The sequence below is a fragment of the Coffea arabica genome, chromosome 1c (assembly GCF_036785885.1).
Source record: "Coffea arabica cultivar ET-39 chromosome 1c, Coffea Arabica ET-39 HiFi, whole genome shotgun sequence".
NCBI lineage: Eukaryota > Viridiplantae > Streptophyta > Magnoliopsida > Gentianales > Rubiaceae > Coffea > Coffea arabica.
Genome location: NC_092310.1, coordinates 58,251,604 through 58,264,998, shown reverse-complemented (window position 1 = coordinate 58,264,998; position 13,395 = coordinate 58,251,604). Strand labels below are relative to the sequence as shown.

The 13,395-nt window shown below is 38.3% G+C and overlaps 2 protein-coding genes across 2 annotated transcripts; one reads left to right on the top strand and one right to left on the bottom strand.

Annotated features, from left to right (window-relative positions):
* The first annotated feature begins 602 nt into the window (after positions 1–602).
* Positions 603–995, top strand: LOC113743346 (ethylene-responsive transcription factor ERF098-like). The gene has a single exon (XM_027271331.1). It carries the CDS (start codon positions 603–605, stop codon positions 993–995), a length of 393 nt encoding a protein of 130 aa, XP_027127132.1.
* Positions 996–5,990: 4,995 nt separating this feature from the next.
* LOC113729981 (ethylene-responsive transcription factor ERF098-like) lies at positions 5,991–6,584 on the bottom strand. The gene has a single exon (XM_072049133.1). The coding sequence runs from the start codon at positions 6,544–6,546 to the stop codon at positions 6,079–6,081; it is 468 nt and encodes a 155-aa protein (XP_071905234.1). The 5' UTR covers positions 6,547–6,584; the 3' UTR covers positions 5,991–6,078.
* Between the last annotated feature and the right edge of the window lie 6,811 nt (positions 6,585–13,395).

Sequence of the window (13,395 nt, the reverse complement as noted above, 5' to 3'; positions counted from 1 at the left end):
TCGTCAATATATTATTATTACCAGTAGTTCTTTTCTTGCGAGCCCCATGACATCACCATCATCAAGTTTGATGTACCGGTGATTGGGTGCTAGTTAGTGCGAACAGGATAGCCAGGTAGAGTCTTTTACTAGGCATGGAAATCAATAAATAATAGCACATATTAAACTAATACTTCCAATCAATCACTTTTCCACATAAAGTGATAAAATACGCTAATTTTGTGAAGAAGCAAAAACAAAACAATCAACTTGACCTGACCACTAACCTGGTGCAAGTAACCTGAACTTAATTCAAACCAAAGAAATTGGGATTTCGAGCATAAAATATTTTAGCAGCCTCCCAAAAGCAATCACCATATCTGCTCATCATTGACGTATGTTAGAACTGCATCTCTCCATAGCTCTACACTGAGAATAGTTCTTGAACACGTTCGATGCTTCGACCATAATTGTCTTGGTGCTTCTGGCATGGGGACCATTATGAAATTCTTGTTCATTGTATGATGTATCCATTTCTGACCTTTTCCTGCCCTATATATACAAATATAAATTATGGGAAGAGCATGCAAAATTACTGCACACACCACGCTCTGGTTAAGGGGATGGCTGATCAACGTGGTGGAAATAAATCCAAAGACGACAAGGAAGGAGAAGTGAGATTCAGAGGGGTGAGAAAGCGGCCGTGGGGGAAGTATGCGGCGGAAATTCGCGATATGAATAACAACGGAGCGCGGTTGTGGCTGGGGACATTTGCCACCGCGGAGGAGGCCGCGAGGGCCTATGATCGAGCTGCTTTTGCAACGAGGGGTTCTTTGGCGGTTCTGAACTTCCCCGAGGAGTACCCTTCTTCTTCCTCATTGCCTTCATCATCATCATCATCATCATCACACGTGAACCCCAATGTTGGCAGAGAAGTGATTGAGTTCGAGTACTTGGATGATAAGGTGTTGGAAGACCTTCTGCAGGTTGAAGAAAATAAGACCACCAAGAAATAACTACTCACACTCGCATCGCATTAATTTGTTGTTCAGCATTGGAGGATTTGTATCTTAACGTCTGAAACATCTAGTATGTAATCTTCATCTTAATTGAAGGAAATAAGACCAATAAGATGCGATGCGCATCTGGGTTATATGGAATCCCAGTCTTTTTAATTGTAATTAATAGCTTCTTATTCGTCTTGACTCGGGTGTGGTACTTTTTAGCCTTGTGCTGGAGCTTAAATCCTTAATCACGGGACAAATTAAACGTCTACTAATCATGATTAGTTACAAATCTTTAAGCTGACTTGACCAGAAATAGTGGTCATTCATTTCCCGAACAGAAAGATAATTAAAGCTAGAACTTGTCCTTTGTCGTCCGGGTTCGCTTTATGAATCAAATCAAATATTAGCTAATTAATAAAATAGTTTAAAACTTATATAGAAGACATCAACTGAGGGATTAGAAATTTAGACGGTCGGTTGACTTTTTTAAATTGCCGGCGTTTCTTGGCACTTGATTCACAACCATAAAAAGTATAAGGTTTTTATTATGTCGATTTAATTTGCTGTATTTTAAATGATTCAAATAATTCAGAATACATCTTGTAAAAGTCACTTAATTAAGAGTAAAAATCACAAGTTGAATTTCAAATTCAAATATTGTATAGTTGTTATTTATTCAAGGCTAAAAATATATATGTTCTACAATTGTGAAATTATTTACTAAATAAATACGAGTGTGATGTCCGATTGCTACTTAACCATCTTTGGAAAGCCCTCTTAAAATGGAAAAGAATTGACCTCCTGCACGCCCGCAGTGGCAGGTTTTAGTTTTACGCACATTCGTGTGGAGGATCTCCAGCGGACACGTGGGGGCGGTCCGACGGGGCATAACCAGTAAAGGTAATCTTATGCCCACTTCTGACGCTTTTTGATTTTGTAGTAAGATACTCCCAAAGTTGAACATTTCAGTTTCATTAAACGCTGGACTATAATGACGAGTTGAAAATATGTACCGTCTCAAAATTTTAGTCACACTCTAAAAATCCAACTTTTTATCAACAGCACAGTGACCTTTGGACTTTTCTTTTTAATGCTACCCCTCACAATTCAAATTTTGAATTTGAATGTAACATGCATTTGACTAAAAGTAGGGATAATATTAGAAAGTGGGACAAAAAGAGTTTTGATTTCCTAAAAGGGACAAACATTTTGCCACGGATGGAGCGCTTCACTAATCTAAAATGGAAGGATTAAATGTTAAAACCTGCCAATCAATTAATTTAAAGGGATAATTTAAGAAACCTTCCCTAAGGTTTTTGATGGTTGTAGGGGAATAGAATACCAACCGCAACCATCCATCTTTCCCACTCATTTAAAATCTTAACTCCTATTTTAAAAAACTTCATTTCAACCATCAATCTTTCATTTTCACCCCAATTTATAAAATTTTTAATTATCATCATTCACCAACCGTAACTTCATAATCTCTTTTTCTTTTTTGCATGAATCCAAGATTTTCTACCTTATTCTCGTGCTTAACAAAGTAGCCCTTTCTGCTATCTAATTCATATCCCAACTCTTCCTTTTCCCTTTTTATTGAAAAAAAATTAAAGGGCAGAAATTGCATAACAGTAATAGGAAAAATAAGGGGAAAATGATGATACGAATATCAAGCACTTCACCCATGTCAATTTGATTCCGAGACCATTAATCACATAAACAAAGTTATTGCTTGACACTAAACCTACATTTGGCAGCAACTTTCGGAGTAATAGATTTTTTTTTTTAAAATTAAGAGAATGGGTATTATAGGATATTCGTAGGTAAATTACCTAAACCCTTAATAGAAGGGAAGCTTGTGTAAATTTTAGAACTTTAGGGGAGCTTCTTGGAACTGTTAGAAATCTCAAAGGAGGTTTGTGAAATTATCCCAAATTTCAATTGAAAGTGATGGTGAAAACGTACTAAATTATTACTATTTGCAATATATGAATTGAACATTGACCGGGTGACGAAAGTTTATAGATTAATAGATTTAGCTTATCTTGGTGGTTGATTTGAGAAAAATAAAGGCTAATTAATTGCCACGAATTAGGAACACAAGTAAATGACACAATTGGAAGGAAAGAGTAGGCTAGTAGTAATAGATGTGAAATGTGAATACCATCTACTGATGCTTAAACCTGACGCATTGTGCAACACTTAAAGTTTGATTCCTCCATTATTAGTTCATTAAAAAATAATAATAATAAAGAGTTCAATTTGAAGTCATAAACGATGATGGGCCAACATAGTGACTTCGAATGAGCGTATAACGTCTATACATATTGGTTGTTCTTCGTATCCTGATAAACGGTGTTGGTGGATTTAGTGACTAATAATGGATGCATAACACCGTTTTATTCTTAATTCAAAGGTTACTTGTCGAGTTAATTACCTGGCGACTAATTATTAATGAGGAGGATTCACGTACATCTCCTAGTTATGTCCAAATCTTAATTATTTTGCACAGACATGCATAATAAAAGATTTTTTTTCTTTTTAATATTCAGATAATTTTATTAATAAAGTTACGCTAATTAACAACAGTAACTAAATACACCATAAATATGTCACAAAGGCAACATGCAGAAGAAACTTAACCTTCCTCTAATTTGAAAACCAAACGAGAAATAAAAGATTTTCAACACCAAAAAAAATTCTTGCAAATTCAAGAAAAGTCCTTGTTTAATCATTTTCATCTTTTCTTTATACATACATACATATATATAAGAAAATGATTAAGTCAAATGATGGTTGCTTCAATTAATAATGTTTTCCTGAACTTTTTGGACAGGAATAGCTCTATGGAAATTAACGACAATTTTTCATCTGAAAAGACAAATATGTCTGCTTTCATAAGGGCTGTCTGACAGATTGGATATCTTGCACTCAGAACAAGAACAAGTACAGGAGAATTGGGGCTCGTTCCTCAAAACACATGCGTTGAAATGGATTATAAATAAAAGGTCGTTGATTCAAAACCATCTACTTATCAATAAAAGTCTGATGGCATGGTTGCTAAGTTAACCAACCAATCTTACCTTACGTAACTAAAGAATGCCCCCGGATTTTAATTGTCAGACGCATTATTACAATGCCCGAGCTAAGAGTCAAAAAGACTCGCGCGCCTCCGACACGACACTAGTTTTATTCGCTACACTGTTACCAACGGCTGAATAGTATTCAGCCGTCGGCGGTGATTTTTCTTTATGCCATCCGTTTTTTGATGAATCCGGAAAGCGATCAAGTACGATGTATTAGTAACTCATCAAAGTTGACAATAGCATGAGAGCGTAATAACAGTACTGAAACTAACGCTTTCGGTCATAATTGATACAGTTTTTCCGTTTCTCTAATTGGTGTGTTGATATTTTACTTATCAAGGATTAGTTGAAAACATATATATATATATATATAGGTAGTTGTGTAAATGAAAATGTTTTCAAAAAAAAAAAAAACATTTTTGTGGAATTTCTACCAAAGGCTTTTGTCATTTTTGGTGGAATCTCTTGTCTTGAACGCAATTCTGTAATGAGTTGACAAATCACAGCGCGCCACCTGTAACTTAAACGGTGAGAATTATGCTATGCTGTTTGAATTAACTAATTGCTGTGATTAAATTCTGAATCCCAAAAGAACTCTCTGTTTGAAGTAGATACATACATATTTTGCGTTTGCGTGTGCATGTGCATGTGCATGTGCTTTTTTTTACAAGGTACTAGCTACATTAGATGCTAGAAAGAAGTGCCGCTAACAGTCGTAGAAATTACTAACCCCTACATATTGGCGCTGTACAATTTGGGTGGTGGCTTTTTTTTTTATTTTTCCCCTACATTGGCGAGGTGTACAACATTTATGAATTGAGCCGCAAAACCAAATTAAATAAGGATCAAATTTGATCACGTAAATATAGTTAAAAGAACAAATTGGGTAAGAATAAAGTTTAGGCACTATTTTTTTACCTTTAGTGAAACTGTCCTATTTCTTTTTTTTTTTTTTTTACCTCTAGTGAAAATGTTGACAGACTGTTTTGACAGAGGCTGCACCAAAGCTAATTAATTAATTAATGGCCAGGAAGCACATTATTATGTGGCTTACCCCCCAGCTTTTTTTTTTTTTTATATGCCATGCTGCACACTTGAGATTCTCGGTGACATATTTTCTATGCTAATCCAATGCCACCTATAGTATTGCGTCAAGTGTCTTATTATTATTTACACTTTAATTTTCTAATAATTCAACTTGATTTGGTTTAACACAAGTGGAAATAATAACATGACACTTGGCGCACTACTATAGGTAGCATTGGGTTGGCATAGAAAACATGTCACCGAGAATTTCAAGTGCATACTGCAAAACCCGAAAATATATTTGTGTGAAACCTCAACATCAATATATCATATCCATTGATGTGCTTGTGCGTGCTTTTACATTATGCTTAACAAACGACGAGGATTTTTATGCCTCTTATCTCTTCCTTGAACTAGCACCCATCGATGATCTTTTATTTGCTCATAATATTGGAAGTGATCTTGCCAACTTGCTGCTCGTCAAGAAGACCAAGAATGGCCGTATTCGTTCCTAATTGTTTTTAATGAGCTACGATCTGTGAAGCCAAAACATTAATTGTATTATCTCGCTGAAAAGAAAAAGAAAAATTAATTTTGAGGTTTCCAAATGAAGAGATGTAGGCGATGACCAACTCATTGGGATGATTTTCCTAGTATATTATTGTCTAACATATAAGAAAATGCCAATGAATAAATACGTTAAACAACACAAGCATTTCGTAATGCATTTATACACCGTCTGTCTAACCACTAGGGTTGCCTAGTGGTTATAAAAAAAAAAAGGCTCTTAGGGTGTTATTTACTATTCATGATTCGAATTTTAAACCTGACAATTGAAGGTTGGAAGAGTTTGGGAAGGGGTGGGAGGACAAAAAAAATAAACACCATCAAATTCTTTGGTATATTTTCATCATTAATTGCTGATTTACTTCTTCTACCGAGAAAATGGTCTCTCTGGAATCCCATAATATTTTAGATAGCTACGAAAGCTTCGGTCGCTTACTATGATCCTGCCTCTGAAATTGCGACCCAAGAAGGTCCTCCAGCAGCTTATTATCCAAATACTCGAGCTCAATGACTTGTTCTTCTTGTCCTCTTGGCGATGCTTCCAACTCAGGAGTTTCAACAGGAGCTCCAGCTCCCCCAGAATTGGGCAAGTTCATCGAAGACGATGGCAGCTGAGAAAGATCGAGGCTCGATCCGGCAGGATCAGCATTTCTATAATGACCATCATTGGGGAAATTGAGAAGAGCTTGGTGACCCCTCAAAGCATATGCAGCCCGATCGTATGCCCTGGCTGCTTCTTCAGCAGTGTCGAAAGTCCCTAGCCACAAACGAGCTCCATTCCTTGTTGGATCGCGAATTTCAGCTGCGTATTTCCCCCATGGCCTCCTCCTTATCCCGCGATACTTGATCACTTTCTTTCCCTTCTCCTGATCATTCTCCATTGCAATGCTTCCTTGATTTGGAGGGAATTTAAAGCAGATAAGGGATGATGCAGATGTTCTTCTCTTTATGCTCCTCCATTCAAGGTTTGGTACGGTAAGTTGTTTGAAAAGTGCGTTTCTATTCGTGCACCATGCATGTATATGTTAGGCAAATGTAGTTCGAGTCTAATCTGACGCCTGATGCATGTGGAATTTGTCTAAAACTTCATTCATTCAATAATTCTTTCCGGGAAAGTTCTTTATTGGCCATACTAATCAACATTTCCATTTTTAAAATCCACGATACGGGTGCATATATGATAACTGATTAGCGTTTTGCTTCTTTTTTTTTTGCTGTTCAACAGAGCCATTTTGAATTTTTTTTTTTTTTTTATCTTTCCACAGCTCGGTTTTAATTAGTAGTTTATTTTAGGGTAACGCAAAATCAATTTAAATGTTTCCAATTCTGGGATATTTTCTTTTCCATATTTCTGTTGCTTTTCATCATGAAGATTATGTGTTGACGATCTGAATAATAATATGTTGTGAGGGGTTGCATAATCAGTCACACTTAATTGGAAGAATAGATAGCAGCAGCAGACAAATTGGCTGCCAAGGTATCAATAAATGGTCACCTTCATTCAGCGCAATCGCTGTACGCCGTAAAGGGGTTTGGTTTCTGCCTACGACATCTATTCAAAAAGGCTTTTTGGGCAGCCAATCAGTTTAAGATTTAATGCTCTAGCCTACTTGCGCACAAGGAAGGAAAGTTGCTAGAAGGGTCCTCACTTTCTTCTTCTTTTTTTTTTTTTTTTTTTTTGACCATGAAGTTATTCAATGTTTGAATATTTTTCTTTTTTTAGGGAGTTATCATCTTAGGCCTTGTTTGGATTGTCGCTTTTCGTCGAAAAATTACGTCGTTTTCCGTGATCACATTTTCCTATTATCTTTTTCCCTCACATACATCAAATCGCTACAGTAATTTTTCCATGAAAAATGACGAAAAATACAATCCAAAAGGGGCCTTAGTTTACTCCCCCCCCCCCCCCCCAACAAAATCTAATTTCATTGCATTATTTTACATGGTTAGGTAAACATACAAGTGATGGATGGTAGATATTGTTACCAATACTTGTTGGTGCAATATATCATATTATACGAGTGCCACGTGGGTATTAATCAGAATAGGTATCCATCCATGTGTTAAATGTTTGGTAAGATGAAGTTAAGTTGGGAAGTTATTGAAAATTTGCAATAGAGAACCGTAAGTGCAAGCGTGTGTATGACATGTTTTCTAAGCCTATAAAAAGTGTAACACTATTTTCAATGGTAGCTAAGTAATTCTCACATTTAATGTGACTTGAATTTAAGTACTGTATTCTTTTTCTAATTCATTAGACAAATAATCCAATGCATATTCATTATCAAAAAAAAAAAATAATCCAATGCATATTACCCTACGTTCAACCGGATGCTGCCAGCGCACCACGTAGCCTGTTCCAAGGGACACACAACGACTCTATTTTTGTCTCTTGCCCGTAACTATAACAGTTCATACTTTACTGCTTTTTATTTGATTTATAAAGATAACAAAGAATGAAATTCAGTTTTTTCTTGTTTACTAAACTACTCGTATTTCAATACTTTTAAGGAATAAATTTGTTTTGAAACTATATTTTGAACATCTTTTTATAAAACTTCTTTTGTCGATTTACAATTTATTCTCAGTAAAAAATTTTTATTGTACAAATCATCTTGAAATTTTGATATACATAATACTATAGATAAAATCTCCTTTTTAATGGTAGAATAATTCTTTTGTGGATCAGACCATGTTCCTGAATGAAATCTTACTAATTCTTCTTTTAAAGCATCTAGTCTTTGTTTTAAAATTCCTCCATATCCTAATTCTGATGCATCGGTTTCTACTATCATCAAAGTTTGCAAGAAGAAATGTAATGTATCTTATCTTAAACTTTAAATAGCCATTCTAATTCATATTTTTTTTTTTTTTTAAAAAAAAAAGAGCACTGGAGGAATTCTCCCACGTACCCCTGCTGTACATAGTAGAACAGCCGCCGGGAAGGGGGGGGGGGTGGGGGGCTACGTCTAAGTGACGGCCCAGGCCCCAGCTCATTTGTGGCGTTCAGTGCGTTGAAACTCAAAAAACTAGGAGAGAGTTGGACAGCTGAATTATTTCAAGTTCGAATTCAGGTTGAGTTCGAGCACTCTCGATTATATAATTAAACGAGCCAAGTTTGAATTTAATTAGTTTCAATCTATGTCAAGTTTGAGTTTTGAGTAGGGTATCGCTCGACTTGAACTCGACTCAAATACACGTGTAATCCGACAAATCTTACTAATTTGACCAAACAATTTGAGTTGGTTGACTAAACTGCAGTAACCCTTCATGTTTCTCTTTAATTTCCTCTCTTAGCCTCCTTGGTACAACTCGTGTAGCCAGAAACGATATCCACGCTCCTTGTTACTTTCATATCATTACAGGACTAAAACGCAATTTGTTTGCCATCTATTATTTTCTCGCAGCAGCAAATTCACCCCATCCCACGCTCACCACCCATCAGACTGTCGGCATACTAGTCAATTTTGTTGCCATTTGCCACTAACTAAAATTATACTACTTCTTCTAACGTGATGTGTATGAAATAAAATAAAATAAAATAATACTCCCTCCATCCCACTTTGATAGTCTTGTTTTTCTTTTTCATCTGTCTCAAATTATAGTCCACTTTTCAATTGAATAAATATAAGTTGTTATTACTATAAACCCACCACATTTAATGAGAGTTGACTCTTTTTTTACCATCAATTCAAGTTCCCATAAAATTGTACTCTATTTAATGTGAGGATATTTTAGAAAAATAGCAATTTAAATTTACTTTTCCAACAAAGTTAACTACTTTTTCTTAAACTGTGTGAAAAAAGAGACAGGACTATCAAAGTGGGACGGAAGGAGTAATTAAAAATATAAAAAGTAATTAGAAAATGAAAATACATTGCAAGTAAAATAACATTTAAAAAAGGGGATATCCAAACTGTGTATTATTCTAATTGCAGGAAAACAGAAAGGTCCAAAAAGAAAGAAGAGTACGAAGTGTTCTGGTTTGGATTGCCTAAAATGCAAAAGCCTGCTAAAAGGGATGTGTTGATCCATCAGACGATGCAGGGAGCTGATGATGTCTTTTGGTTTTTGTTTCAATTGTTTTCGGATTACTTATATAATACTCTGCTACTACTAATACCCCAAAAAAGAATTTGATTTGTAGCTTCACCGATCAAACTCTTCTTCGTTTCCTTTTTCAGAGATCAGAACGTCCAGGTACTCCAACTCTTGCTAATATCTATGTTATTACAATTAAATTGGCATGCCAGAGTCAATTCGCTTTATACACCTACTATCAGGTGCATGCTTAAAAGTAAGAACAAAAATAAAGCCACTTAATCCAGACACCCCTACAAAAGAGAATCCAACTTTTTTGAAGGAAAGATTTTAGGATCCGTAGTAGCTAAATTGGATTTTAACACTACTGTGTGTGTGTGTGTGTGTATATATATATATATATATATATGATGACAGATGCGAATTTAAATTCTCTGCATTTGTCTCTTGATCGACATCCAGTTTCCTCGAAAGCGGGTAATCTTATGTACCTGCACCCATTAGCAATGTATTCTAATTAGGCGTCAACGAGATCGTCATCAACAGGAAAAAGCGAGTTCTCAAGGAAGGGGATTTTTTTTTTTTTTTAGAAAAGTATAGTACCATTAAAAAAGTGAAGTGCCATTTCCAGGCAAGTTCTGAACCATCGTGAGACAAAAGCTTCCAATTCTTTATTGTAATGTTTAATCACTAATTACTAATTTTTCAATTCTTTCAGGTGGAGTGCATGCATTAAACCGCATATTAGACCCATCAAATACAGTGTCAAGACTCAAAACATGATTTTGTTGGCTCCACCACATTGTTATATATATATATATATGTATGTAATCAATGGTCCCTTTCACTGTGACGGTCAGTTTTCATGGGTTTTAGAAGTTGCTCCAATTACTGGGGCACTTGAGACCGTTGGCTAGAGTACCGAATTTTCATGAGCCACAAAACATATACATATATATAATAACAAAGGAAAAGAAAGGAAGGTTTAAATATCAGTACTCTTCGTTCTTGCCTGTAAATGCAAAGGTGAAAATAAAATTCGTGCGATGAAGATTCAATGAATTTAGAGGGGATGAATTCCCAAGTTACATCGCGGAGGCCCAAGGAAAGCGACTGATTAATCTTCAAAATTGACCAAAAACTGCTTCTCGGATAAAAGAAAGAAGAAGTGATCGTGAGTCTAGTTTTCTTAATTAATAAACTTCAACCAAATTTGAGTTTTTTTTTTGGGATTTTTGAATACTTACTACAGGAGAATCAAAACTACAATAGTACTGTTTGAACAGCAAATACTCTCTATGTTATGCATTCTGCCGAATGGTATGGGTATGGAACTCAAAAGTTTTGAATCCTGGTCTTGCGAGGGGCGTCGTCTGCGAAGTTGTTCAGGGTTGAGAAATGTCCATTGGACTAATATTTTTATTGATTAATGTTTTTGCTGCACCTTGAGACGGCGCAGCGCGGCAGGGTTAGGAAAATAATTTTCTAGTGAGAGGACAAATAAAATAAAATAAAATTCTTACGCATGGAACTTGAAGAGGTAAATTCTGACCGGATGAAGAGAATTTATCGGACTGAGAATACCTCCTCCTGGAGACTGGTCACTGTGACGAAGTCACCTGCTCAGGCTATGGGGGGGGCTGAATCCCCCGATATGACTCCGAAGCTTAAGTCAGTTCGGAAGTAAAGAGAGTTGGATAGTGAATGAGGAGAGTATTGTTTTACCTGAAATTCATCATCCCCCTTTTTAGTAGAAGGGTTGAGTATTTATAGGGGAAGGTTGCGTGGGAAGAACCTCCATCATAGGTCCCTAGAGATCTGATTCGGTCAGCGCATCCGGTGGATTAGACCGGTCCCTATGAAAAGACATGATGGGACGTTGGAAAGGTTCAGGCGACGCGTCAGGACAACCTTCTGTCGGGTGTCAGAGGCTCCAGGAGTCACATCCAACCTTTATGCTGGAGTCGGGTGTCCATAGGTCACCTCGGCTATGAGATTGACCGAGGTGACCAAAGGGCGGGGAGTGACTCGATGGACGGTGTTCGGAGCGGGAGACCCGGGGTGAGCCACCGGATTACCCCGGCCGAGACCACCATCCTCACTAAGCCCCCCAAGCTTCGAGAAGGGCGAAGTCGTTGTCATCCGAAGTCGTACCTCCTCGAGGCTGATGAGCGTGTAAAACACGGAACTGAGAAAGGAGTGAGGAATGAGTGAAAAGATGGCTGTCAGCTTTAACGTCGGATCCGTAAAATCAATCGTCAGGTGAACAGGATTTGCATTAATGAGGAGAGAGAACGGGTGCTGTAGGAAGTTCGAGGGGTGCCGACTCTTCGGTTTCCCTCTGCTGCCTATAAATAGGGATCTTTTTCACCGTTTTATTCTCTACTAATAATCAAAAATCACTTCAGAGCTCTGTCTCCTCGTCGTTTCACTTCGGCAATTTCCTACAAATTATCCTCCACCACTTCTTCACTTCGCATTCCCTAGTAAGTATACTTCTCTTTTCTGCCCTTATGGCTAGAGTCGCTCATACCCACAAAGAAACAGTGAGACCCAACTTCACCGAGGCAGAGAGGCCCGACCCTTCCGAGGAAGGACATACAGTTGGCTCCGGGGATGGAGGTGAGGGGGCGTCTCACCGAGCTGAAACTTTGGAAGAACAAGCCGACGAGATCGAGGTTGATCCCGAGGTCTTGTATGACGACGACCTCGGGGATGAGGTTCCTAAAGATGAAGGCGTGCAGGAGCCCTCCACTCCTCCTAATGTAACAACGATGAACTATGGTCACATGCCAGCCTTCCGCAGTGCTATGTCGGAAGCTTCTGTGGCCGGGGTGATACGTAAATACCCTTGGAGAAGGGACTACAGCATTTACGTACCTCAGCCGGACCAATCGGCCGCCCTGCCGCCTAAAGGGAGGGTGGCGGTATACATGGATCAACTAGAAGCCGGGCTCAGAATGCCTACTACGAGGTTTCTCCGGGATTGCCTGAGGTACTGGGGGGTGAGGATCACTCAACTCACCCCGAACGCGATCCGGGTCCTAGTCGGCTTCCAATTGCTCTGCCGACATCAGAAGATCGAACCCACCGTCAACCTCTTCCGTCGTTGCTATTCACTTAAGAATAGCGGGAGTGAGAAGGGCTGGTTTTACTTCGGGAATAAGGTCCCGAAGTTGGTGTATGATGCGCCGAGCTCGATAAAGGAGTGGAAAAGGAACTTCGGTCAAAGAGACTTCCCCGGGGAAACTGGAAGAGCGCAACTTCCAGAAACTGACGGGGTCGGGCCTCAAAATCAACTGCTGGGACTTCCCTGAGAACGTGCTTGTGGAAGGAGGGATCAGTCGAGCCCTAATCAGCCCGGATCACCCCGTCCTGATCTCCACTAGGCTTCATATACCCCGTACTTTTCCATTTTTCTCTTCTTGTTCCTTCTTCTTGAATTCTAACTGACTCTGCTTCACTCTTTGCAGTGACAAGACTTTTCGATCTCATTACTTCGGGAGAAGTCGAGGTGGCGAAGAGGCCATCAAAGAAGCGCAAGGACGCTGCCGAGACCTCTTCCAGGGCGGCCAAAAAGGCCGCGGCAACAGCGGGCACCCGTGAGCCCGCCGTGGTGATAATAGGCGAGGGTTCGCACACCTCGGGCACGGCTGGGAGATCCAAGCCATCCATTCCGACAGGGATCC